The sequence below is a fragment of the Dama dama genome, chromosome 9 (genome assembly GCF_033118175.1).
Source record: "Dama dama isolate Ldn47 chromosome 9, ASM3311817v1, whole genome shotgun sequence".
In the NCBI taxonomy this organism is placed as follows: Eukaryota; Metazoa; Chordata; class Mammalia; order Artiodactyla; family Cervidae; genus Dama; species Dama dama.
The window spans coordinates 54,940,741-54,964,547 of NC_083689.1; the positions used below are offsets into that span (position 1 = coordinate 54,940,741).

The following is a 23,807-nucleotide window of genomic DNA, read 5'->3' on the forward strand; positions in this document are numbered from 1 at the left end:
TTCTGTATTTCTCTCCCTTCAATGTGCCACACATCACCTGCAGCCACATGTCACCTGGATATGGTGTTCAAATGCAGATTCTGAGAGTCTGTGATTCTGTCAAGCTCCCAGATGATGCTGAGCCAGGGCCGGAATTTGCAGTCCTCTGGACCCCAGTTTCTCCTTGTGCAGAGCAGGAAGCTGGGCTGCAGGCTCTGTGATGTCACCTACTCTGACATTGTGAGCCTGGGCCCACATTGGACCTAAGACAGCTGGTCCTGCGGCCAGTCGTCATCTTCTCAGCCTCTCCCCTTCTTCACCCTCAGAGTAGTGATGAGGTCCAGGCCTCTGCTGGTGATGACCATACCCTACAGCTACACCTAGGATGTACTTAGGCCTCACCCTTGCTCTCCCCTGTCCTGGCTGGTGTGGCCTTGGGCAAGTCTTTTACCTCCTCTGACCCTGACTTCTCTCATCTCTATAGCAGGGTACTAGCACACACCTCCCTGGAGTGTTGCATGCAGGTTAGATGCCATCATGCACATGTAGCATCTAGCAAGGTCCCTGGCACAGAGTCGGCATCGATTGCTGTTCTGAAATGAATCCCTGGAAGAGCCCCCACCCCTCAAAACAGAATGACTCGGTGCCCACTCTGTGCTTTGCACTGGGTGAAACAGGCTAGGAACCTGCAGGAACCACGGGGGCCAAGCATGGAGACCAAAGAGGCTGCCCGGAGAAAGGCTGGGGCAGGGTCTCAAGAGCCAAGTCTCAGCCTGGAGAGAGATGACGGCTAGTGTGTTTGACGCCCTTACCAGGCAGCGGGCACTATTCTAGGTGCTTGATATATGTAATCTTGGTTACAAGGTGCTTGTAATCCTGGTTAGCCTTCACCAAACCAGAGGAGGTAAGTACCATTATTATCCTCATTTTGCAATTCAAAAATCTGAGGAGACTTAGGGAGGTTAAGGTAGACTTGGCTAGTAGGAAAAGAACTAGGAAACAAACCTAGGTGGTCACTCTGGAGCTTCTCAGCTCTACCCTTGTGGGTCAGGATGGCACGTCCAGTGCTCTCCCTGCTGGTGCTATAAGAGAGGGACTTGGGGATCCTGAGGTTTAGCCCCTGACCTTCCCTTGTCTCTGCAGAAGCCGCTGATGGGAGCTCCACCCTGGGAGGGGGTGCCGGCACCATGGGCTTGAGTGCCCGCTACGGGCCCCAGTTCACCCTGCAGCATGTGCCCGACTACCGCCAGAATGTCTACATCCCTGGCAGCAACGCCACTCTGACCAACGCAGCTGGCAAGCGTGATGGCAAGGCCCCGGCAGGAGGCAATGGCAACAAGAAGAAGTCGGGCAAGAAGGAAAAGAAGTAACGTGGAGGCCAGGCCCGGAGCCACAGGGCAGCCTCCCTCCCCAACCAGTCCAGCCTCTCCCTACCTGTGCCCAAGCCTCGGATTTCAGGGCTCACCCCCAGGAAACTGGTAGGGGCCCAGGCCATGCTCCCCTTGGGAAATGGAAACAAGTGCCAGGTCAACACCCCCCTCTCTGCCCCCAAGGGATTGAATATGCAAAGGGAGTTCTGCTGGGAACCCCCATCCAATCACTTGCTGTGCCCATGGGGGTAGTGGGGTTCGTGTAGACACCATTTATCACACCCGCTTCAGTTACAGCTGAACTCCTCCATCTTCCAAATTCAATCAGGCCCATCCCCTACCTCCCTCCTGCCCTCCCCACCCCAGCCCACTCTTCTCTTTCTTAAGGTGGTTGGGGTGTTGAGGTACCTGGTGACCTAAAAAGGCTCATAGTTCTGAAGAGTTGGAAGGGCATCATGACTTCTTGACCTCTCCTTCAATTCTCAAACTTCCCCCAAAAGCATGGTTTGGTGCCAGTCCCTTCATCTCCTTCCAGAACCTGAGACCAAGCTCAAGTTTTTGGGAGACACGGTCACCATTCCCATGGTACTGATGCTTGCTGGATTTAGGGAGGGCATTTTGCTACCATGCCTCTTCCCAACACCCTGGGGACCAGTCTTTTGTTCTGTTCTGTTTGTCATCATTTGATGTTCCCACTGCATGCTGTGACTTCCCCCTCCCCAAACCAGAGACCCCACTGCATGTTCTGAGACAGTGTGGGGTGCTAAGATAAAGAAGGGTGTGGGTGTGGATGGGGGGTGGACAAAGCTTGATCCCGTCAGTTAACAGGGTCTTGTAGGAGGCTCTGTATGCCCCAGGGTACCGACCGACCAGATCCCCAGGTTCCAGCCGGAAGCCATGCCCCAGGCTGGACCCTCATCTTTCATGTAACAGGGCAGCCTGGCAGCCAGCGGTGGGCTGAGCTTCCAGCACCGGTGGGTTTGAACTGGCCTTGTGGTCCAAGGCAGCTCTGAGCAGGATTAGGACAGGTCCCCTGGAGAGGTCAGAGGGGCCTCTGTGGGTGCTGGGTACTCCAGAGGTGGTGTTGGTGGAAGGATTCGTGTGGCCCCAGTAGGGAGGGAGGGGCCCGCTCGGCTATTTTTGGTCCCTGGGTTGGGAAGGAAGGGAGCTAGAGCAGGGACCAAGTGGACAGAAAGTGTCAGCCTGAGATCAGGGCTTCTCCACAGTGCACCCCCCTGCCCCGGCGGCCCCAGCCCTTCACCTTGCAGGTGCCATTCCTTCTCTGTGAAGGCCACTGCCCAGGCCCCCAGTCCGCCCCCTCGTGGCCAGAGCCTGGTTAAAGTCCCCCAGTGCCTCCTTGTGCATAGACCTTCCTCTGCTCACCCCTCTAACCCCTGTCCCGCTCACCCAGCGGGGCTTCTTGAGAACCCCATCCCAGCCCTTACTTAGTATAGAAACCCCCTCCCTCTTCCGGCTGGTGTAGAATAACCAATAGTGTATAGTGCGGCGTATCTTTCCGTGATGGCGAGCGGGCGGCGGGCTCCGCGCAGCCGTCTGTCTCCGAGCCCGCCCGCGGCGGCCCGTGCTGTGTTGTGCTGTGTCCACGCGCTGCGGCGCCCCCTTCCCGCGTACTGACTCCTCTAAGCGCTTCTCTTTGCATAGTCACGTAGCTCCCGACCCCACCCCCTTCCTGTGTCTCACGCAAGTTTTATACTCTAATATTTATATGGCTTTTTTTCTTTGAAAAATTAAAAGGTTTCTTCTGAAAGGTTGGCTGTTTCTGTGTAAGAGATGGGGGCTCCTGGCGTCTATGGATGAAGTGATGAGCTCAGAGTATGCTGGAAGAGCGGGATTGGGAGGCGATGATTGGGCTGTCTCGGTTTTGTGTCACTGCCTGAGTATCTCTGTATAATTGTTAAATGTGGCTGTGTATGCGCGCAGCACGATTGTGCACATATAATCGGTGTCCGGTTGACCGTAATGGTGCCTGTGGGACTGTACACTGTGTGTGTAATCGGCTTGCGGGTCCGCAGTGGAGGAGGGATTTCTGAGCGCGACGTGGCAGTGCGCAGTCGTCTGTCTGCCGCTGTCTCCAGGCAGAAGAGCAGACTCATGCGAGGGGGCGGCGCGGGCTGAACACAGAGCTGGAGGGGGGCTGTGGACGCTTCCTGAGTTCCGCCCCTTCCCTGCTCAAGTGACCACCCTGAGCGCCCTCCCAGCTTCGCGGGCGGGAGGAGGGTGGACTCTCCTTTGCCCGCCCTCTTCCACCCCGCCTCTCCCCCCACCTCAGGGGGCTTGGGAATGCTGCGAGGATGGGAGGGAGGGAATGCCAGAGGCCCAGTCTACAGCTTGCGCCTGTTTTCCCATCTGGAATTCACGTTCTAGGTTGCCTCTCTGTAGCAAAGCCATGGAAACGCAGGGTTCGCCGCTTCCTTGCGTGTGTGCAGGAAAGGGGGTGGGGGGCGTCCAGGGGACAGAGGGCACGCCGGACATTGGATTACCCGCAGACCAAACGGCCTCCCGGCCTCCCTCCTTCCTCTCTCGGCGCTTTCACTACTGGTCTAGCCCACCTCCCGCCACTTCCAAGGAAGGAGGAATTGGAGGTTGCTGCCGCCAAAGCTGCAGGCTACGGAGTGGGAGGAAAGGCCAGAAGGGGCGGAAAGATAGAAAAGACCCACTAGGGTTATCGGGGAGGGGGGGGGGGGTCGGTGAGGGTAAGGGCATGCCCAGCGGCAGGGGTGGGGGGGTGGCTGTCTCTGCACATCCTGTGTACTCTCCTGGAGCCGGTCAAACGTTTGCCAGCGCCTGAAGTCCGTTGTCATGGAAACCGAGCCTTCCACATAAGCTGCTGGGGGCGGCCTTCTTGCGTGGGAGGAAGGGTGGTGTGCGCGGCCGCTGAGATGTTGGGTGTTGTTTCTGAGGGCCAGGCTGCAGAGGGCGGGGTGTCGGTCGCCTGGGTTCTATTCCAGGCACGGCAGGAGACTGGCAGAGCAGAGCGTGTGAGCAGCTGTGGTTGGTCGCCTGATTGGTACGTGTGCCTGTGCAGCCTAAGCCAGAAGTGCACGGCCTCCGGGGTAGGGAGGAAGGACGCAGAGAACCCACCTCCACATCCCCAGCCATCCTGGAGAGGTAGCTGCCCAGGCTCCAGGGCTACTTAATGACACTTTTAGTTGCAGAGCTGCCCAAATGGCCTCCTGTCCTCTCCAAGCCCCTCCTTGTCTATCCTGGGTCTGGTCTGTAAGGTTTCTTTGTGCAGGCCACAGTGTGCTCAAACAAGTCTGAGTATCAAGACATCCGTCTGTTGACCTCTGCTGGGCGGGCTCAGGTTTCCACCCCAAGGTAAGCCCTAGCCGGGATGGTGGTCTGAGGCCACCAAGTGTGTCCAGAGGGAGGGGAACGTGGGAGAAATGCAGTCACAGGGTTCCCTTAGCAAGAGAGGCCCAGGTACTGCCAGAAAACTGCAGGTGAAGTCTGGGGTTATGGGGAGGTGGGGGTGGGGTCCCAGAAAAGGGTTCTGAGCTAACAGGCAGCAATGCAGAAGGGTAGGGGCTGAACTGGGGCCCCACTCCCTTACAGAGGCAACCAGCCCTGCACCCAGCCAGCACACGAAGGTGCCGCCACCCTTCTGATGATTTGTCAAGTCAGTCACAGGCTTGAGGCAGGACAACTGGGGAGAAGCCTGGATGACAGTGAAAAGAGTGCAGAAATTCACAAAGGAAGCTGGAAGGCTGTTTCAATGCTTTATTAACAGTTGGAAACAAACCCAACAAACTGGAGGTGATGACATCCCAGAAGCCCAAGAGGCGAGGGAAACAGGTTTGCATTTTGTCCTTTTTTTTTTTTTTAATTATTATTATTAAATGCATCTTAGCAAAAGTAGATTAAAAAAGAAAGGGTCAAAGCCCCAGATGTCAGCAGGGAGGAGGGGACTGAGGGGAGTAGCAGGTCCCCCCCACCATAGTCTTCCCAGCACTAGCTCAGGTGGGCTGCCGGTGCCCCTTTGCACACAGGCTCTAGCAACCAGAACCCTTCTGCCCAACCTCAAGGCCTCCCTGGAGGCGCCTGAGGTCTCCTAAGCTCCCCTTGCTCTAAGAACTATACTTTGGGGCCAGGCCTTGCCAGTGCCATTCTCGCCCCCTACCTGGGGTGGGAAGCTGAGAGGAGCACAGGAGGGCAAAGTGTTACCTTTAGCCAGAGAAGCTGAGCTTCCTGTGGCTGTGGCCACCGAAGCATGTGGCCTTCCCACTGCTGAAGAGAGAACAGGCGTGGGGCGTCCCTGGGCCCACTTCTCCAGAGCGTCCAGTTAGCATCTGCACATTTGGCTTGATAAATATATTAAATTTATAAAAACTCTTTGTCGTTTGAGAGCTCCTATTACTCTTAGGCCTGGTCCAGCTCAACCAGAGAAGAGCCGCCTCTGGCCCCCGAGTCAGATGCTGGGGGTGAGAGTCTGCACTGGCATCGAGGGCCCAGAGGCTTGAGGGCTGAGTGGAGGTCCAGGGGGCTTGCTCAGAACTGAGGCTTGTGGTGAGAAATCCCAGAGACTCTGGAACCTGCCATCAAAGCCTCTTACATTATGGAGGGGAAAGGGGAAAGGGTTATTTTTCTTTAAAAAAAAAAAAAATCATATAAAAATAGATCCATTTGCAAAACAATTTCTCAACCAGGAGGCTCTACCTCCCCTTTCCTTGGAGACAGAGGGTAAGGTGTGGGGATGGTCACAGTACAGCCCACACTTTCAGATGAGACCAAAGCTCTGGGGAGGGCGTGAGGAGGGCCCGTGGCTCAGCCGCCAGGGGCTGGTATAGAGGGAGGGTCGAGAGAGGCCAGGGCGCACAGCTATGGCAGCAGGCTGGGGGCGGCTCCACCCCACCCAGCCCGCCCACCCCCAGGCCCTGGCCTAGGCCACAGCAGGACAGGTAAACATGGTCTAGGTCCTCCTTGTTTGGGGAGGTCTTTCTCAAACGGTGGGGTAGGAGGGGGATCTGCTCCCACTTCCTTGGAAGCACCTCCCGGTGCCTCCCCACCAGTAATAGACAACAGGAGCCGGGGCCGGCAGAGCAGAGCTGGGGGGATGGAGCCCAGAGGTTCCTAAGCCCATGCTGCTCTCAGGACCAGAGAAAACACAAGAGAAAAAGCACAAACCCAGCATGATTGACCTAGGCAAAGCCCACTGGAGAGGCAGGGGCTGAGAAAGCAGGTGGGCCTTAACTGAGATGAGGCCCTGGAGAACAGTGGAGACACTTGGGGTTAAGGCAGCAAACACAGAGCCTGCTTTGGTAACAAGAGCCAGGACCGCCCCGGTTGGGCTCAGGTCCCACACTGCCCTTTCCTTCTGGCCTCCAGGCAGCTGAAGCTGTGTGCGATGGGCAGAGAGCAGCATGCCGGAGAGTAAGGTGGGTTCAGGGTGATGGGAGCAGCCACCGCAGAGGACACCTCTGCAACCCTTCAGGCACATGCTGCAGGCGGGACAGTCTGGGGCTCCACCGAGGAGCTGCCATGGCGCCAGGACCTGGCTTAGCTTGCACGGCCAAGCAACTCTACGGTCTCCTCAAGGATGGTGGGGACTTCCTCGCTCTTCTTAGGCATCTTGGTGGGAACACAGGTCATGGCATCCTCCTTGGTCAGCTCTGAGACTAGCTGGGATGTGGCTGCACACGCTGCCTTCCTGACGCCTGCAACAGAAGACACGAGCCATCTTGTCCACAGAAGGCCAGTTTCCAATCCCTCTCCATCTCTATGGCAGATACTCAGCCAGAAGCCATGCACACGCATTGGCCCAGGTCAGTTCAGAGGCCCTTCTTGTAAAGGAGGGGAAGAGAGCCAAGGACACGTGGGAGATACCTTTGTGGGGGGTAGGAATGGGGGCAGAGCGCGGTGCAAGCAGGGAGACCAAGTCTGGCTCTCACATTCCTTTGTCACAAGCAGGCCAAGAGTGTAAACACAGCTCTGCAGACACAGTGGGGCTCAAGTATCAGCAGGTAGAGAAGTACTCAAAAATCTGTTTTCTCATTGGAGAGTCACTGGATGTGAACAGACTCAAGCTTAGTAAATAGTAGTAGTATTTTGTTTTCTTGGCAGTCCTCAGGAAGCTCCTAGGCCAAAATCACTGTAGTCAGCCCAGTGCAGGGAAGGCCTTCCGCAAGCGGCCAGAGGGGCTTCTGCAAAGAGGAGCAGCAGCCACTCACTGTCATCACATGGGGCCACCCCACCTGTGTTCACCAACCCTCCCTCCCTTGGGCCATGCCCACACAGCGAGCTCTTGTCCACCTCTTCAAGGGCAGCAGTGGTGATCCAAAGGCCAAGGGCAGGCATGCAGTGTGTGTGGGTGTGTGAAGGGGGAAGGGTGAGGAAAGGTATGTTGGGGAGGCCAGGAAGAACCCTACAAAGAGACCTCGGCCCGACAGGCTAAGGGCTAGTGAAGCTTCAGTGGCCACCCTAATAGGAAAAGAAGAACTAGTCCCTCCAAGAGTTCCTGTCCTAACTGCTGGGAGTTGTCCCCAAGACTCTCATTAATTCGTAGAATCCACATTCCTGGTCCTGGTATCCTCAAGCGGAAAGCTGATCCTTGGGACCAAGCCTGTTTCCTGCTGTCTGCCGCTTCCCGCGCCTCTGAGCAGCCCAGAGAGACTGCAGGGCACGAAGAGCAGCCTGCCTGGGGCCAAAGAAGCCAGAGACAAAGGCCACAGATGCTGTAATTCCATTTTCTATGAAATGTCTAGAACAGGCAAATCCAGAGACACTAGATTTGTGGTCGCAAGGGCCTGGGGGAGGAGATAAAGGGGTGTGACTGCTAATGGGCATGGGGTCTTTTCTGGGGGTGATGAAATATTCTGGAATTAGTGGTGATGGCTGTACAACCTTGTGAGTATACTGAAACCACAACTGTATAAAAGGGTGAATTTTAGGAATGTGACTGATACATCAATTAAAATAACAAAAAAACCAGCTTCTGGGTCACAGGAAAGCTGGGTGGAGAAAGCAGTGCCTACACCTTGAAGAAGCAGACGGAGGACAGAAGGCCACACTTGAGTGCAGGACAGGGCAGAGGCGGGTGCGGGCAGCAAGGAAGAGGTCCTGAAGAGCCAGTGAAGCAAGCGTCCACCCTGCCTTCCTGGGACCAGCAAAAAACTTGAGGTGGGACAGAAGCCAAACAGGGTCAGGGGGTCCAGGCTTTCCCCAGGGCTGTCGGCCTCTGCAGAAGCGTGACCCAGAGCCTACACCCAGGTAAGAGGGAGCACACGGCATGCCCACGGGTTACCAATTTATAGGTCTCCTCCTCCTCCTCCCAGGGACTGGGATTGTCTAAGAGGAGAAAGACCAGTGAAGAGCCTGCTGGCAGGTACAGTGGGAGCAGAGACTACAGGATTTCACAGCCCTTGTGATGCTGCCTCAGGGACTGACCAGGGAAGGAAGGGGCCCACAGGAGTGCGACTAGGATGGCCTCCTGTGTCCAGCAAAATCTGCTTCAGACCTGCTTGGTTTTTGCTCTTTTTTGAAATACTCCCTCCTCTAGGACCCTACTTCTCATGTCCAGAAAGGTGGTGGCTGATCCTTTGAATTCAGTCACCAGTACTTGAGAAAATATTCCAGTTATATTTGTGTGTATGTGACTCAAGGGCTAAGTACATGTTAAAATACTACTTCCTGACTTTGGACCCAGGGAAAAGGAGCTACAGGAGCATTCATCTTGGACAACATGGGCAAAGTCAGAATTCAAGTGGGAAGTATCTTCAGCTGTTTCTCTGAGCCAGAAAACCAGAGTGCTATCACACAGGTCTGCCTCACGGCAGACCTTCCTGTGCCAGGAAGAAACCCAATTTCTTCCTCTGAACTAAGAAGATACCAGTCTGTACCTAGTCAAGCATGTCTCTATATTCTTCTAGATTAAAAAAGCTGCTGACACATTAGATTCATAAAAATGGAGTAGAGGGAAATCAAGAAAGACCAAAATTTCCCTTTTAAGCCTAGAAAGTGGGTTATACTAGGGATACCTGATGTGGCCTAAGGTAAAAAACAGAAAACTCCTGTGGGAACTGGGAACAGGATCAAGGAATCCTGGCCGCCACCCTGGCTTCAGGGCCGCAGCCTGAGCCTCCAGCAGATGGCTTCTCCAAGCCCTTCCCTAACCTGGGGACTTGTTGAGACTTATTTAAAAGTAGCCACAGAAGCATAAGCATATTTTGTTTCTGTGGGACCAGGGAGCCCTAATGTTGAGACACTGGTCAAAGCTCTCTGAGGCCAGATTCCCACGTTAGGGCCGAGCCAGATAAAAAACACGAGCAAAATCAGGCATAGATGAATTAGAAAAAGGTTAATGATTTGGAAAAAGGTATTTATAAAACACAGGCTAGGAACTACTGCTATGAAGGAAGTACTCTTGTTAACGAGCTTCCTTAGGGAAGAGGAAACTAGGACAGATGCAGCCATCATTACTACCCTGAAGAACTCATTACTGTCTAAAATAGTCCTAACTATAATTCCTGTCCTATTTTTATTAATACAGAAGTGGAGGGAGATATAAGTGGTGGTAAGAGGAAACACTCTTAAGTTCTCTAGACATGTGGACATTGGAAACTTCCCTGAACCAATTTCACCACATCCAGGGCTCTCCTTGGCAGAAGGAGAATGTTTGTAAGAGTAGTTCTGGCCCACACAGAGGGCTCACCATCATTTCCTGCTCCTCACACAGGCCTTGTGGAAAGAGTCTTGGACCTGGATTCATAAAAGCAGGGTCTGGTTCTGGCTCTATCAGCAGATCCTGGCAAGACCTTACCTGGGTTTCAAGCCCTGTTACCTAAGAGAAGGTGAGCTGCTAAACACTGGAGGTCTTTAGAGCTGGTCCCAAGGATAAGGTTCTATCCATGTAGGGGAAGCTTAGCAGGAAGCTGGGAAGTGGCAGGGGGAAGGAAAGGGAGACGGAGATGAATTTCTTTCTTTCCTTCACTTTTATCCCAGTGAGCAGATGGCCTGTATATAAGAAGCCACAATTCAGACATGGAGATAAAGTTGAGTCATTAAAACCACAAGCTGACTCATACAGCCTGAAATATCTGCTGTAATACAATCACATGGATTCTTCCCCCTGACACTCACAGCATTGTTCTCCCACGCCCTGCAGATCATAGCAGTTTACATGTCACTTTTAATGAACCAGCCCTGATAGTCACTCTCCTCTTCCAGCTCCTCAATGGGTCTTTGTACACTGGTCACTCCCTCAGGTCTCCAGAGACCAGAAGATTTTTTTTAAACATTCCTTTAAATCCTAGGGCAGAAGCCAGTGTCTTTGACTATGGACAGCTGCCTCTCTGGGATTGAGGAGGGCCGTGAGGCAGACCTGTGTGATAGCACTCTGGTTTTCTGGCTCAGAGCAGCCAGTTGGCAGCAATAGTCAGAGACAGCCAAGCAAAGGGTGAACCAGCTACGTCCCATAGCCACCCAGGGAAACCCACAGTCACCAGAGCCTTTACAGTTTTACAGTATGGCCTTCTGGGGCCAACCTTTCTTTTCTCCTCTTAACCCAACTCTCATCTTAGACATGAAGCAGCTGAGTCCCAGAAACTTGTCTTGAGTAATCTAGACAGCATCAGTTAGATCTGACATTGGGTCCTCTGACCCCATCTAGACCTATGCTCTTGGTGCTCTATTGTGCTGCCTGGCCTTCTGTTTCATGGCGCCAAGCCACTTACTCAGAAGTGAATGTGCCAGTGTCTACAGGGGTTATCAGAGTAACGAGAAATGTTTCCCCTGGGAGATTCCCCCAGATATGTTCAGTGTGTATATGACCCCAGAGCCCAGAAAGATAAGGATGGAGCCAATTCTAAAAGTATGTAGTTCTCCTTTTCACCTACATCTCCTCCTACTCCTTTTTGCACTGGGAAACAGGACTTCGACTGATTCAAGTCCTCTGCTGACAGATTAGGTCTTACCAAAACCCCTGCTGCTTCGGCCTATAAGTCCTGGTTCCCTGCCTGGGAAGAAGCGGGCGATGGGGCGTCCCCAGGAGAGGGACGCCACTGATGGCTGGTTCCCTGTGTTCAGGAAGCATCTGGGATTCTGGTTTAGTTCCACAGGAAGAAGATGAAAAGGGAATTCCCCACCTCAAGTCTGATGAAGGCTGGCAGTTAGCTAACAGGATGGAGGAAAACAGGGAGAGGTGGTGTTTTTGTTTATCTAGAAACGCTTACTGTCAGGCCACATCACCGTACATGGTGGGGAGGAAACAATGTCACAAGACTAAACACAAAAAATACTACTAGCTTCATACTGTACCCACATCCAGATCTATAAGACTAAACATACATCTCAGAAGATCTAAACCCACCATACTCACCTCTCTGTACTCAGAGGATGCCAAGAAACAGGTAAGAGTTATAACTAGACATTCTTCTGTTTAGGGAAGGTTTTGAAGTCATACAGAAGAGCCCTCAGAAGGGAATTTCCCTCTGGATATTCAGCATATTGGCAGAAACAGGCAGGCATTCTCATAGTGATCCACAGTGTTTGGGCCAGGACACTGTGTGGGGCGAGCACACTCCATACCCTTGATCGTAAGGTCCTCTTTACAGGCTGAGGTAGGTGCTACAGGTCCTACAGCTGCCCCTGTTAATAGCACAGCAGTGGCCAAAGCAAACCACACAACTTACCTGTACAACAGCCTCAAAGTGAAGTTCCTATCACACAGGCCTACAGAACGCCAGCCAGGGAATAGGGAACAAAGCTTAAGGCCGTCTTTTCTGTAATGCCCACCCTTCAACCTAGGAAGGAAGCCCGCATTCCCAGTCCCAAAGGGCCTTCACCAGAGTGTGCAGTGCAGGTTAGGAGGAGGAGCTCTGGACCTAGCTTCTTCTGGAACAGTCTCTGCCCACTATACACTTTGCTCAAAGGCGATTTATCTGTTGATCCTTCCGAACACTAATGCCTGGATCATTTGTCCTATCCCCATAATTATTCTTAGAGGCTCTGGCTCAACGTAATCCACTTAAATCTTCCGAAAGGCAGCCGAGGCGGGTGGTAGACAGGGAAGGTGAGTGCGGTGCAGCCTGACTACCCCTCGGGAAAAAAGGAGGTTCTCAGACACAGCATGAGCTTCAGTTAAGATGCTCCTCCACGTCCTTATTTAACACATCTAGAGAGAATGACACCCAGCCTTCTCTCTATAGGATTCTATACTATTATCCTCTGTTTCTTCTGTTTGTGAAGTTGAGAGTAAGGACACTTATTTTCCGTGTATTCCTATATCTAATGTACGGTTTTGAATTTACATCAATTTTTTGTTCATGTACCCAGATGCCTACCCAAATCTGTGTCTTGCACAGTGGTTTGCTTATCCTACATTTCTGCCTCAAGAATGAAGAGAAGTGTAAGAATAACCAGATGTAGTATCTGTTGTCAGTCCCGCAAGTCCTAGTTCTCCATGTCAGTCCTTTCTAACAATTAGAAGAGGACTGGATAATCCACTCTATGTGCAGGGACATTGTGGGGAAGTTTCTAAACCCTCAGAACATCATCGCCTGCTCTTTAGCCTAAAATGAGCAGGAGCAGAGAGGCCTCACCGCCTTCCTTCAGCACCCAGGCTGGGCTCCATTTGCTGACTTACCCTGACGGGGTCCTCTCTTCCGTCGGAATGCTGCGCCTGACTGCAGGGCTTCCAGAAGACTGTCCATCACACCCGTCTCATCACCCTCTGTCGTGAACAAAGATGGAGATGTAAGCTCTTCAGCCTGAGCAGCATCCATGGGTTGGGCCCCACACAAAAAAATGCATTTCCACTGTATGTATAGCTTGCTCTCGTCCACCGTTTCTGGGGGCTCAGCACACGGTGGGCTCAATCTCAGGTTTCACAGTCCATGTTTACTTGTGTCTGTTTGCAAATGGTTAAAACATTAGGTTTCATTGGCTACCAGTCACTGCAGACCCTGGATAATTTTCCTGCAGTGCCGCCTCCCTTCCCATCCCCATCAAAACCAGCACAGAGAATTGCCCGACTCCAAGACTGGGGTGAGTACAGAGACTGGGATTATGAAGTTAATAAGGAACTAGGTCACTCTCTTTATCCTACATAAACCCCTCACGGAAAGCCTGGTTCCAGTTTCAGAGCAGGGTTGAGGAGAGACCACCTCTCAAGAGTGCATTTCACTCAAGTACCGCCCCCAGTGGCTACACCTTCCTGAAGTCAGCTCAGAATCTAAGAGGAGCTGCTGTTTGGAATACAAAGAGTTAATGTAGAATCCTCATTCCAGCTCGGCTCTGTTTCCATGGCAACAGCTAAGGGTGGTGAAATCTTAAACTGAAATCCCTAGGAGCCAGCAGACTGCCAGCAGTAAAGCTGGGCTCACTGCTCCCGGCGCCACCTGCTGGCTGAATGCCACCAGTGCAGCTGACCTACATTCCAACCTCATTTATTTGCCCTGGGGATGTGGACCAGGGCAGGCTCCCCTGTGCTGACTGAGGACTGTGTGCAGACTTCATTCCACGAATCAGCTGGACTCCACCTTTCCCTATTACACCCTAAACAATAACTAGACACAAATCCTAAAGGCTTGAGGAGAAGGGGGGAAAGGTGAAGGATACCTCACGTGAGCTTGTTTAATTATTAGAGCAGTTTGTGGCTTACACACAACTGGAGTTAAGGGCAGGGGAACTGCTTCCAAAAAAAAATATAGAGAAAAGTCAAAAATGCAGGGTGCTTCAGGTCCCTAAGCATACCACAACAAGAGTGGCCAAAATCAAGTCCCTGGGGCCCCTCGCCCCTTGTGCTCAGCACAGCACTGACTTGCCAGACCCAGCAGCCCAGAAAACCTCTTTACTTAGATGGCTCGTAGCCCCTCGGGGTCAAGACGGGTGGCATCAGCTCAGGGCCATGTAATAGATGCTGGATTTCCGCTGCCCACAGAGAGAGCAGCCAGAGAGCGCAGGGAGTCGGCAGCAGGAAAGAAGCAGAAACAGGAAACAGAGGGCCAGTAATTGAGGCCATATGTTTCAGCAAAGACATGCTTCTGAGAGCGAAATACAAAGTCCGCTGAAGAAAGAAGGGGTGGCCAGCTCCCCTGCCCCGTTCCAGAAGTCCAGTCCATTCACAGTCTTATAGGTGGATACAGCCGTGCGAAGGTGCTGGGGACACAACAGAGTGAAATAAGCAGAAAGGGAAGACAAACCATTGAAAGACAGGCGCAGGGCCAGGAAAACAATCTGAGGAAAAAAGCACAACATGTAGTAGAGGATATGAAAACCAGACGGGGAGATTTTTGGACAAGCAGAAGGCAAGAATACATATTACAGCAACGCTAAGTCACTGCAGAGACGAGACATCGTGCAGGAACAGCAAAGGAGGAAAAGACAGAGTGGAGCACTGGAGCGTGGGTGTTCAGAGTCAGGGTTAAAGTCCAGCATCAGGATCGTAGAGGTAGAAGGCTGCCAACAGCATCTGCCAGGAGTTGTGCTCGGACATGAGCTGTCCTCTGGCCTCTAGATTCTAGACAGAGCAGCCTTCCAACTGATCCTGTCTCAGCCCAGCGGCCCTTCGCTTCTCACCAGCATTCATGTCTATGAGTTGCTCTCTCTTCTGCTGCTTCTCCAACCGCTCCTTCTCTGCTTTCTCCTTGGCCAGTTTTGCTCGCCGCATCTTCTCCTCTGTCTCCCGCCGCTTCTGGTTCTCCTTGACAGCTTGCTGGGGGGAGAGAGGAGAGAACACATGGGCATGAATGCACTCACACATGTGCACACCCACCACCAACCAACATGAACCCAGTGGCAAGTGAGAAAGGTGGACAGAAGCTCCACTTCGCAGGCTGCCCTGCTGGCTACTGCTGCTTTTCAGTCATTCAGTCGTGTCCGCCTCTTCTGATCGCATGGACTGTAGGCTGGTCAGGCTCTTCTGTCCATGGGATTTCCCACACAAGAATACTAAAGTGGGTTGCCATTCCCTTCTGCAGGGGATCTTCCCGACCCAGGGACTGAACTCACCACTGAGCCACCAGGGAAAGCCATCCCTGCTTACCACAAACATATTCTTAAAGTTGTGCAAATCCATGAAGAATTCTTCCACAGACACCTTCTTGGGGTCAAAGAGGAAGTACTCGCCCAGCTCCTTGTAGAGCGTCTCCATGTTGGAGTGCATCAGCCGCAGCTTGTTGTACTGTTCCTGTGCATCCTTCACAAAGCTGTGCGGCAGCAAGTCAAGAACCAACACCAGGAAGCAGACCCGCTTCTCCAGCCCTGGGGACACTCACACGTGCGTACTCGGATCTGTGCACATGGGTGTGTAACACAGTGCTGTTCATATTAGCAAAACCCAGAGACGGAAAGAGTACACCACTGACTATGGTATTCCTACAGAACAGGGGCTGGCAATTCAGAAAGGAGACTATTCTGCATCTACTGCTGTGGAAACGGGGCCAAAACATATTAAATGCTAAGGAAATACAATGCAGTTTTCATTAAAATAAATTCATCAGGTTGCAAATCAGAAGTCCAGTGGCAGTAGTTATCTTTGGGAAGAGGAGGGGGGAGGGGATATGTTGTGTGTGTGATGGGGCAGGGGGAAAGGTCTCAAAGGAGACTTATACTTTATCTTGATGCAAACCACAACAATGAGAGTGCTTTCAGAACTCTGTACTTAGACATTTTCTAAAGAGGAAGAATTGTATACCATCAGTTTATCCTGTTGTCCCCCCATGGGAAGCTCTTTCTTTTCCTAGGTGGCAACTGCCTCCTTTCAGGAAAGGATATGGTCATTTTTTCAACAAACTTGTCTTTCTCATCTGTGGCAGCTGGGAAATTCTGAATATCACGTTCCACGTCGGAAATCTGTTTCTTCATCTGATCTAGGTTCTTTTGCAAGTTTTCAGCAGAAACTAAAGTAGACACACAAACAGACAGCAAGAGCTCACCACCTCCAGCCTCAAGACCCTACTCTGTCCTTCAGGGCACAGCTATGGTCTGTACTTATTTATTTTAGTTCTCTCATGTACTCTCCTATTTTTTCACACATTTTTCCAGTGAAACTAAAATTACTTGATGATTAAACCTCCAACCTTCATAAGCTGTACAATACTAAGAAGAGAAGAGAGGCTTCATTTAATTTAACAAGAAATCTATGAAATCCCTCAAGATCTTGTTCTCATTTATTTTAGAGAACAGGGTTTGAGAGGAAGGAGACATACACAGAAATACAGGGGGAGGGCAGAAATCTGTTCCCATTTCTACAAAATGCTGCTTTTTCTTTGCCTAGTCCCAGAATAGTGAGGCCTGGTTTTTGTTATTCCAGTCTATGCTTTCTGAATAAGAGAAACTGCTAACTTAAACTACAAATACCTACCTTTCTTCCAGTTGTTTTCTGATGTTTCCCTAGGAAAGGGAAGAGTGCTTCCCACTTTCACACATGGAGCTTTCCTACTTTCCCTTCTGCCCCATATTCTTCCCTGTGGCTTAGACACCACACGGGTATCCTCCCATTCCCACTTATAACTGTCTAAACTGAAAATGATCTAAAATCTAGATTGACTCTTCTTTCCCTGCCCTGAGCAGAGATTTCTGGGGCTTGGAACCCCCTTCTAACTTCACCCCAATCTGCCTCACCTCGGCTGGCTTTCTCCACGTGGGCAAGCTCGTCTGGGAACTTCAGGACCTCGGGATGGTCATTCTCACACAACTCAGCCAAGAAGTGCAACAACGTCATCTTCTGATCTGTGGACTTGGTGTCTCGAAGCTTGGGGGAGAAAGGGGGAAGAGGGTGAGTCCTGACACCCAAGGCCACCTCAGGCCAACAGCAGTCTGCCATACTGGGCTCCTGGAGGCCATGGCCTCCCTCCCATCGTCCCGCTCACCTTACAAAGGAAGCTGATGTTGAAGCCAAAAGCACCAGCATTCCTGGAGCCAGCGTTCATAAAGTTTCCGACAAGCAAGGTTAACTCCAGGAGGCTAGAGAAGTTCTCGCTCTTTCGCAGTTCCTCACACGCGGCAGTCACCGAGACGATCTCGGGCTTGATGTTCTCTACCTGCTCCCCGAACTGCAGCTTGAAGAGGATGGCGTTGAGGCGAGGCCGCAGGCGGGGTACTGCACCCATCTGAGGAGAGACAAACATTTCACTACAGTCAGCAGACAGGAGAGGATCAGTCCACTACAATCAGCAGAGACAGAAAAGAGGAAGGAAACGATACAGGCCTAAGCCTCGTATAGCAGGATCTGAGTTCCAGAGTAGGGAGGAGAAAGAAAGATGGGTTCAAAATGGACAAGAGGCTGTAAGCAAGTGTCCCAATGCTCTTGCGGAGGAGGGGGTCAGAGAAGAGCCTGAGCCACAGGCCTCACTCACCACCACACCAAACTGCTCTGACTCAGCCAAATCATCATATTCGTCCTTCAGTTCAGAAAGCATTTTTAACTGCTCTGGCTCTGGCATCTGCTTAATGAGGTTCTGAAAGAGAAAAGGGATTGTCTCAGTTAGAGCGGGGTGAGCCGATAACGGGAGCCTCCTGTCAGGCCCTCACTCTGCCCGAGGACCAATAAGGAAACATGGGCTGGGGTCGGGTGGTTGGGGAGGCAGCCAGTGAGACAGCAGGACTTTTGAAAAATATACCAGAAATAACTTGATCACCAGAGGGATGGAAGTTCATCCAAAGCTAGCATTCTTTAAGTCAATGATACTTAAGAGAGTCCTCATGGTCTAAGCAGAGAGGAGACAGACTGGTGTTGAGCAATGCAGAGAGCCAGCGCCAGGATGAGCCTGCTCCTTACCTGGATCATGGACTCAGTGAGAACAGCCTCATTCACCTCCAGGATGACATTCTTAATCTCGTGATAGGGCATGCGGAAGGAACCCAAAAAGATTGCTGCCAGGAAATGAGATATAAAGACATGTTTTTCTCAGTCTCTTCCGCCTTCCAGCCCATCCTACAAACCTACGCTGGACAACGTTCCTAGGAGTGCTCTCTTGAAGCCACGATCAGAAACCCCCGCCAGCTCCTCACTGCCTGTCTAGTTAATATCCAAGTTTCTGAGCCCAGTGTTTCAGGTTCCCACCTCCCATTTTCCCCTGTGCGAGTCCCCACATCTATATCACTCACACACCAGCCACACCATTCCAAGCACCATATTCTACAAACACTGTGACTGACTCCTTGTCTTTGCTCACACAGGAAATCTTTGATCTATCTATATACATCAAAAACATTCACCCCCTTCTATTTTAGTTCCTCATTCCCTGACTCTATCCTCAGAGCTGCCACTGCCTTGAAATACTCTGATTTTTAAACTGCCGTATCCCACACCCTAACAAACACTTCTCGTCCTTCCAGCTCTCACTTACTAGTTCCTAAATTGACTCTTCAGCCTCATCAGTGTGCTCTTGCATGCAGGCATTCTCTCACGAGGAGATGACCATTCTATTTTCTCTGAATGTCTCAGTTATAGTTGGCTTTCTCTGTTTAACCTAGACCCTGTGGCCTACCCTTTCACTCCTGCCCTATTACTACTACAATTCTTATTCTCTGGTTTCCTTCTCCTTCCAGTCCCTGGTTAATCTAGCCATCTCATTTTCTCCCCTTACACCTGGGCTGATGGACACCGCAGATCAGATTCTATGAAGTGGCATTGATGGTGGCAAGAACCCTCTGTGTGTCCCCAGCCCATGCTCTCTTGCCAGCTCCTCCATAAAAAATAGCCCTGTTCTCCCAAATGTCCCACCACTTATTTGTTCTAAAAAGATCTTGCTTCTTTTTAATGTGAAAAACTGAAGGTTCTGGTCAAATTACTTGCTAAGCTTTCTCTTATGTCACTTACAAACTGAGCACTGGGGCTCTCAGCTGGAACCAGACTAGAAAAGGCTTGAGTAAGGACCATTTTCGAATCATCTAGAAGAAAACGTGCACTGACACTTCTGTAAGTTTAGCAGAACTATATCCATGCACCCATCCTTTTCTCATGTTTCAATAGCACAGGTGGCCCTAAGAACCTCTTCCTTCAGCATATACAGACAGTCTTCCGCATCCATGGATACAGAGGGCAGACTGTTCCACATCGTTTTATACAAAGGACTCGAGTACTTGTGGACTGTGGTATTGCTGGAGGTCCTGGAACCCCACAGATGTCAGGGACAACTGTATACATAATCAAGCCTTTTCTATCTAAAACAAACAGAACAAACACCACTAGTCTATTCTCTCTTCCACATTCTCATTAACTCTTCTTCTGTCCCCACAAAGTCAGTGGAAAAACGACAATCATTTGTTGACTGCATATTCCATGTAAGACCTAGTATCATAAACACAATCTACACATATGATCTCATTTAACCCTATTTATAATAATGTGTAAGTTTGTATTTTTAGCCACATTTGACAGAAAAGGGAACTAACACTTAAGAACTTAACCCACCTGTCCAAGGTCACACTGCTACTAAGGACTGGAGCCAGGATTTAAATACAAATGGATTCCAGAGTTCTGTTCGTACCACTGAAGCTATACTGAAATGATTCCTGCCTAGGTCACTGCCTTTCCTAATGCCAGATCCTGATTTTACTCGACTGCTACTCCCACTTTTAGGACTGTGTCAGACTATTTTCCTTGCTGCTCCTTTCCAGTTTTTTTGAGGACTCCCCTTTTTGTTACTTGCCTCCTCAATATTAATGACCTTCAAAGCAAATTAAGGGTTTTAACTCTGACTCATATGATATCCTCCTAAATTCATATCTCCAGTCAGACCTTCCGCCTGATATACCCAAATGCCTAATACACTGCTGGAGGAGTCCCACAGGAATCTTAAATTCTGTCCTAAAATTAAATCAATCATTTCTACCCACTACCCTGAAGCCTCTCATTCACGTCCACCACTTCTCCCACAAAAGACAGGAAAATCCAGCAGGAGCAGATTCTACTTCAATAAAGGGTACCACTATCTTTAGAGAGATCTTAACCCAAGAAAACATCTTTCTCTTTTCTATCAATCACTAAGTTCCATTAATTCTCTCTTCTTAGTATCTTCTGCCTTCATATCCATTCTTACAACTTCAGTTTCAGCCCTGATCACCTCTCACCTAGTTTGAAGCAATAACATAACACATCCTCCCCTCCCCTAGCAATCCAGCTGCAAAATCACTGCTGAAGTAGTCCTCCCCCAAATTACAGAGGGCTGTATCTCTCACTTTTTTGATTAAAATCCATCCAATAACTTCCATAGTTTTCAGGACAAAATACATACCTCTTAGCCTAAGCCTACCAAGATGTCTGTATCATCTAGCCTCTATTTCTTGAAAACTTCAACCACCACTCCCCCACATACGGCCTTTACTCAGCTGTTCTCAGCTGCTGTACTTCCTGAACTGGGACAATGTTACCTCATGCCTCGGTGCCTTCACAATGCTGATCCCTATGCCTGAAATGAAACAAGCCAGACCTCACCCTTCCTTTAGTCTGCTGTTAACAGTTTTAAGTCATTTGGAAAGACCTCAAGGCTGAGCTCCCTCCAGCACTCCTCCCACTTGGTTCAGACACCCCCTTGCCCAGTGCTCTAATAATCATCCAGGCACACCTCCATCACAGCACTCACCAAATCGTGCTATTACCATATTTATTTTTTCATCTCCACCAGACATATGGCTCACGAGGATGACCTTATTCAGTTTTGCATCCCTGCCATATAAGAGGCATTTAATAATCACTGAATCACTAAATAATACTTCCTAGACCATCCTAAACTCAATTCTCTTCCTGAATTTTGTTTTCCATATTGATATCATTCAACTGCAAATAACAATGTACTACCCACAGTCTTTTATCATTTTCTAAAATAAAAATTACTCATTTTTATGTTGCTAGAGATAATCTTGAGAAGAGCAACTATTATACCTCACAACACTTTAGTTCCCATAAAAAGACTTATCTACAGACACTACTTAGTGATATTTGTTGTCAATGATCTAATATTATATAGTCAAGAATGATGTAAAAGCTTACTATTTTCATTATATTACTGACTTAACAAGGACACATACCCAGAAGTTAACTGTGTGACCCTGGCTAAGTCGTAACATCTGAACTTTAGTTTTCTCACTTGGTAAAATGGAGACAATAGCCACGTCACCCCACTGTGAGTGGGTTTTATGGAATACATACCCTTTCATCTCTGGAACACATGCCTGCTGCTGCTGGAACACATGCCTAATATGTTCCTAATAGAGCCTGAAAGCTGGCAGACTCTCAAATATTTGTTGAATGAATATTTAAATCTTTATTACTCAACATAAAGTCAGGAGATCGACAGTTAAAATGAACAAAAAAAATGAACATTCATCCTGATCATTGAATACGACCTATAACAACTCTGCAGAGGAGTTTTGATCTGAAATTTGCCAGCAAGCAGAGTTATAAGGAGCAAGTTCAGAACAGAACTCTTTGAAGCTACTGATCCTACTCTGAGAAGCACAGGATTTACATTATTTATTCTAAACCACAAAGTTATTTTACATTTAACTGAAGTCATGCCAGTACCCACCTATAAAGGAAATACTTAAAAGAAAATGAGAAAGAAGGAAATACAGGATGGGTAGAAAATTTTTGTTAGATTTTCTATGGATGCAATGGAAATAGTAAGGGCTCTGAAATAAAACCTGAGGCTTAACTCTTAGACCTGTCTCTTATTCTATGTGATGAGGCAAATTCCTTAAAGTCCTATTGCCTTTATTTTCTTGCCATAAAACTAGATACTAACAACCATGCGGTACTATTGAAGGGAGTAGATATCAGATATTTACTATGCAATGCCAAGTATATAGCAGGAATTATTAAGTTTCATATCAAGAGATCCTGGATCCACAAGAATTAGGCTCTCAGAAGAAGAACTTCACATTTCAAATTGCCAGGATCGCAGAGTTACTCACAGAGATTCTGGGCTGTCTTGGAATCCAACACCTTTAATTCTTTCACTTTTTTCTTTTGCAGAGATTTCTTTTCTTCTCCACCTTCCTGATCCTTCTTGGCTAGTGACAGAAAGATTAGTAAAGTATAATTAAGGACAGGCCACATCTATGCCTAAAGGAACTACTGTCCCATCCTAGAGAGGCCCTTCACTTCTCTATCAGTAATGGTCTTCCTATGAAATTTCCTCAAGGCTAACCTCCTCTTTAACCACCCAATCTTCTATTACTGACTTCCCTCTCTAGCCGTAATAAACATGCCATTTTCATTTCTTTAATAGTTAACAATAATACTTTCCCACCCAGAGTCTATCTACTTGTAGGGAACAGCAAACATTCTGTAGAAGACTAAATAGTAAGTATTTTAGGCTTTGCAGACTATTGTGATCTATCTCAACAGCTCAACTCTGCCACTACAGCAGGAAAGCTGTCACAGACAATACATAAACCAATGGGCATGACTATGTCTCCAGTGAAATTTTATTTACAAAAACAAGTGGTCAGCTTAAGAGTTATGGTTTGCTAATCCCTGTACTAGAGTCTTCCATAGCGTTATCCTTTTGTGCTATTACTACTTCTCTTTCAAGATCTGTCTTGATCATGAATTCCCTATAAACATTTTTTTGATTTCCCCAAATGGTTACGATTTCTCCCTGAATCCCCACTGCATCTGATACATCTTTACAGCAAGTCCTCTCACTGACTTTGTCATAAGCAAATATAGTCTCTCCTTCACAAGAGAAGGACTTTGTTATTCTTCTTTGAAAATACAGCATAAAAATATATTGCTAGTAAGATCTTCAATATCATGTTTGTACACACACAGAAGGTATAATACACTCCTTTCCTTCTTCTATACTCTTCTCAGATTATCCAAAGCCAATGTATTCTTCCCTGATAGATGGAGTCACTCTCTGCATTGATGAGCTAATTTTCCTGGTATTTGTTACTTAGATTTCATTCAACAGTTAATAATTCAATGTTCATGATATTTCACATGTAGCATCTTGATCTTTTAAAATCCTGTGTTACTTTTTAAGTGTGGATACGTTCCCACCCCACTTGGATTTTGAACTTCAAGAGCATGGGCAAAATAATTCTTCACTGTATCACTCCCTCAGCACCTAGCATGACAGCTCGCTAGTAACATTCTCTCAAAAATGATGCACACTGCCCACTGAGAAGGACTGAGCAATAGATAGAAAGAAAACAGGACTGGACAGACAATTTGTAAAATATTTTATCAACTTTCCAGAAAGCTGTATGGGACTATCTTGGTAAGGAGTATCAAGAAGGTGACAAAGCTAATTGCTTCTGAGGAGAAGAGTAGGGTGCTTGACTATGGACATGGGAGGAATACTATTCAACACAAACCCTATTATACTATTTGAGTTTTAAACCACTGAAAAGTATTACCTGGTATAAATAAAGAGGAAAGAAAGCAAATAAAAAGAAAGTTATATGGCAAATGATACAAAGAACTGTTAACAAAAAACATATCCTTTGGCCTGATAGTTCTAACTGAAGAAGGAAAAATGCTAAATGGAT

The 23,807-nt window shown here is 49.1% G+C and overlaps 2 protein-coding genes across 23 annotated transcripts in view; one reads left to right on the plus strand and one right to left on the minus strand.

Moving 5' to 3' along the window:
• LOC133062488 (protocadherin gamma-C5) overlaps nt 1-3,117 on the plus strand; it is a 178,017-nt gene extending 174,900 nt beyond the window's left edge. For all 22 annotated transcript variants that reach the window (XM_061151530.1, XM_061151528.1, XM_061151531.1 and 19 more), the window contains one exon: nt 1,123-3,117. In XM_061151530.1, coding sequence (XP_061007513.1) covers nt 1,123-1,349 — 227 coding nt within the window. In that variant the 3' untranslated portion in view covers nt 1,350-3,117. The remainder of the gene's footprint in view (nt 1-1,122) is intronic.
• Nucleotides 3,118-5,075: 1,958 nt separating this feature from the next.
• LOC133062493 (protein diaphanous homolog 1-like) lies at nt 5,076-22,348 on the minus strand. Its single transcript, XM_061151562.1, has 10 exons — nt 22,224-22,348; nt 18,085-18,179; nt 17,663-17,764; nt 17,177-17,416; nt 16,929-17,058; nt 16,079-16,204; nt 15,349-15,512; nt 14,883-15,018; nt 12,949-13,035; nt 5,076-7,024 (listed from the first exon to the last, which is right to left on the minus strand). The coding sequence occupies exons 2-10, from the start codon at nt 18,154-18,156 to the stop codon at nt 6,867-6,869; spliced, it is 1,215 nt and encodes a 404-aa protein (XP_061007545.1). The 5' UTR covers nt 18,157-18,179; nt 22,224-22,348; the 3' UTR covers nt 5,076-6,866.
• Nucleotides 22,349-23,807: the final 1,459 nt, after the last annotated feature.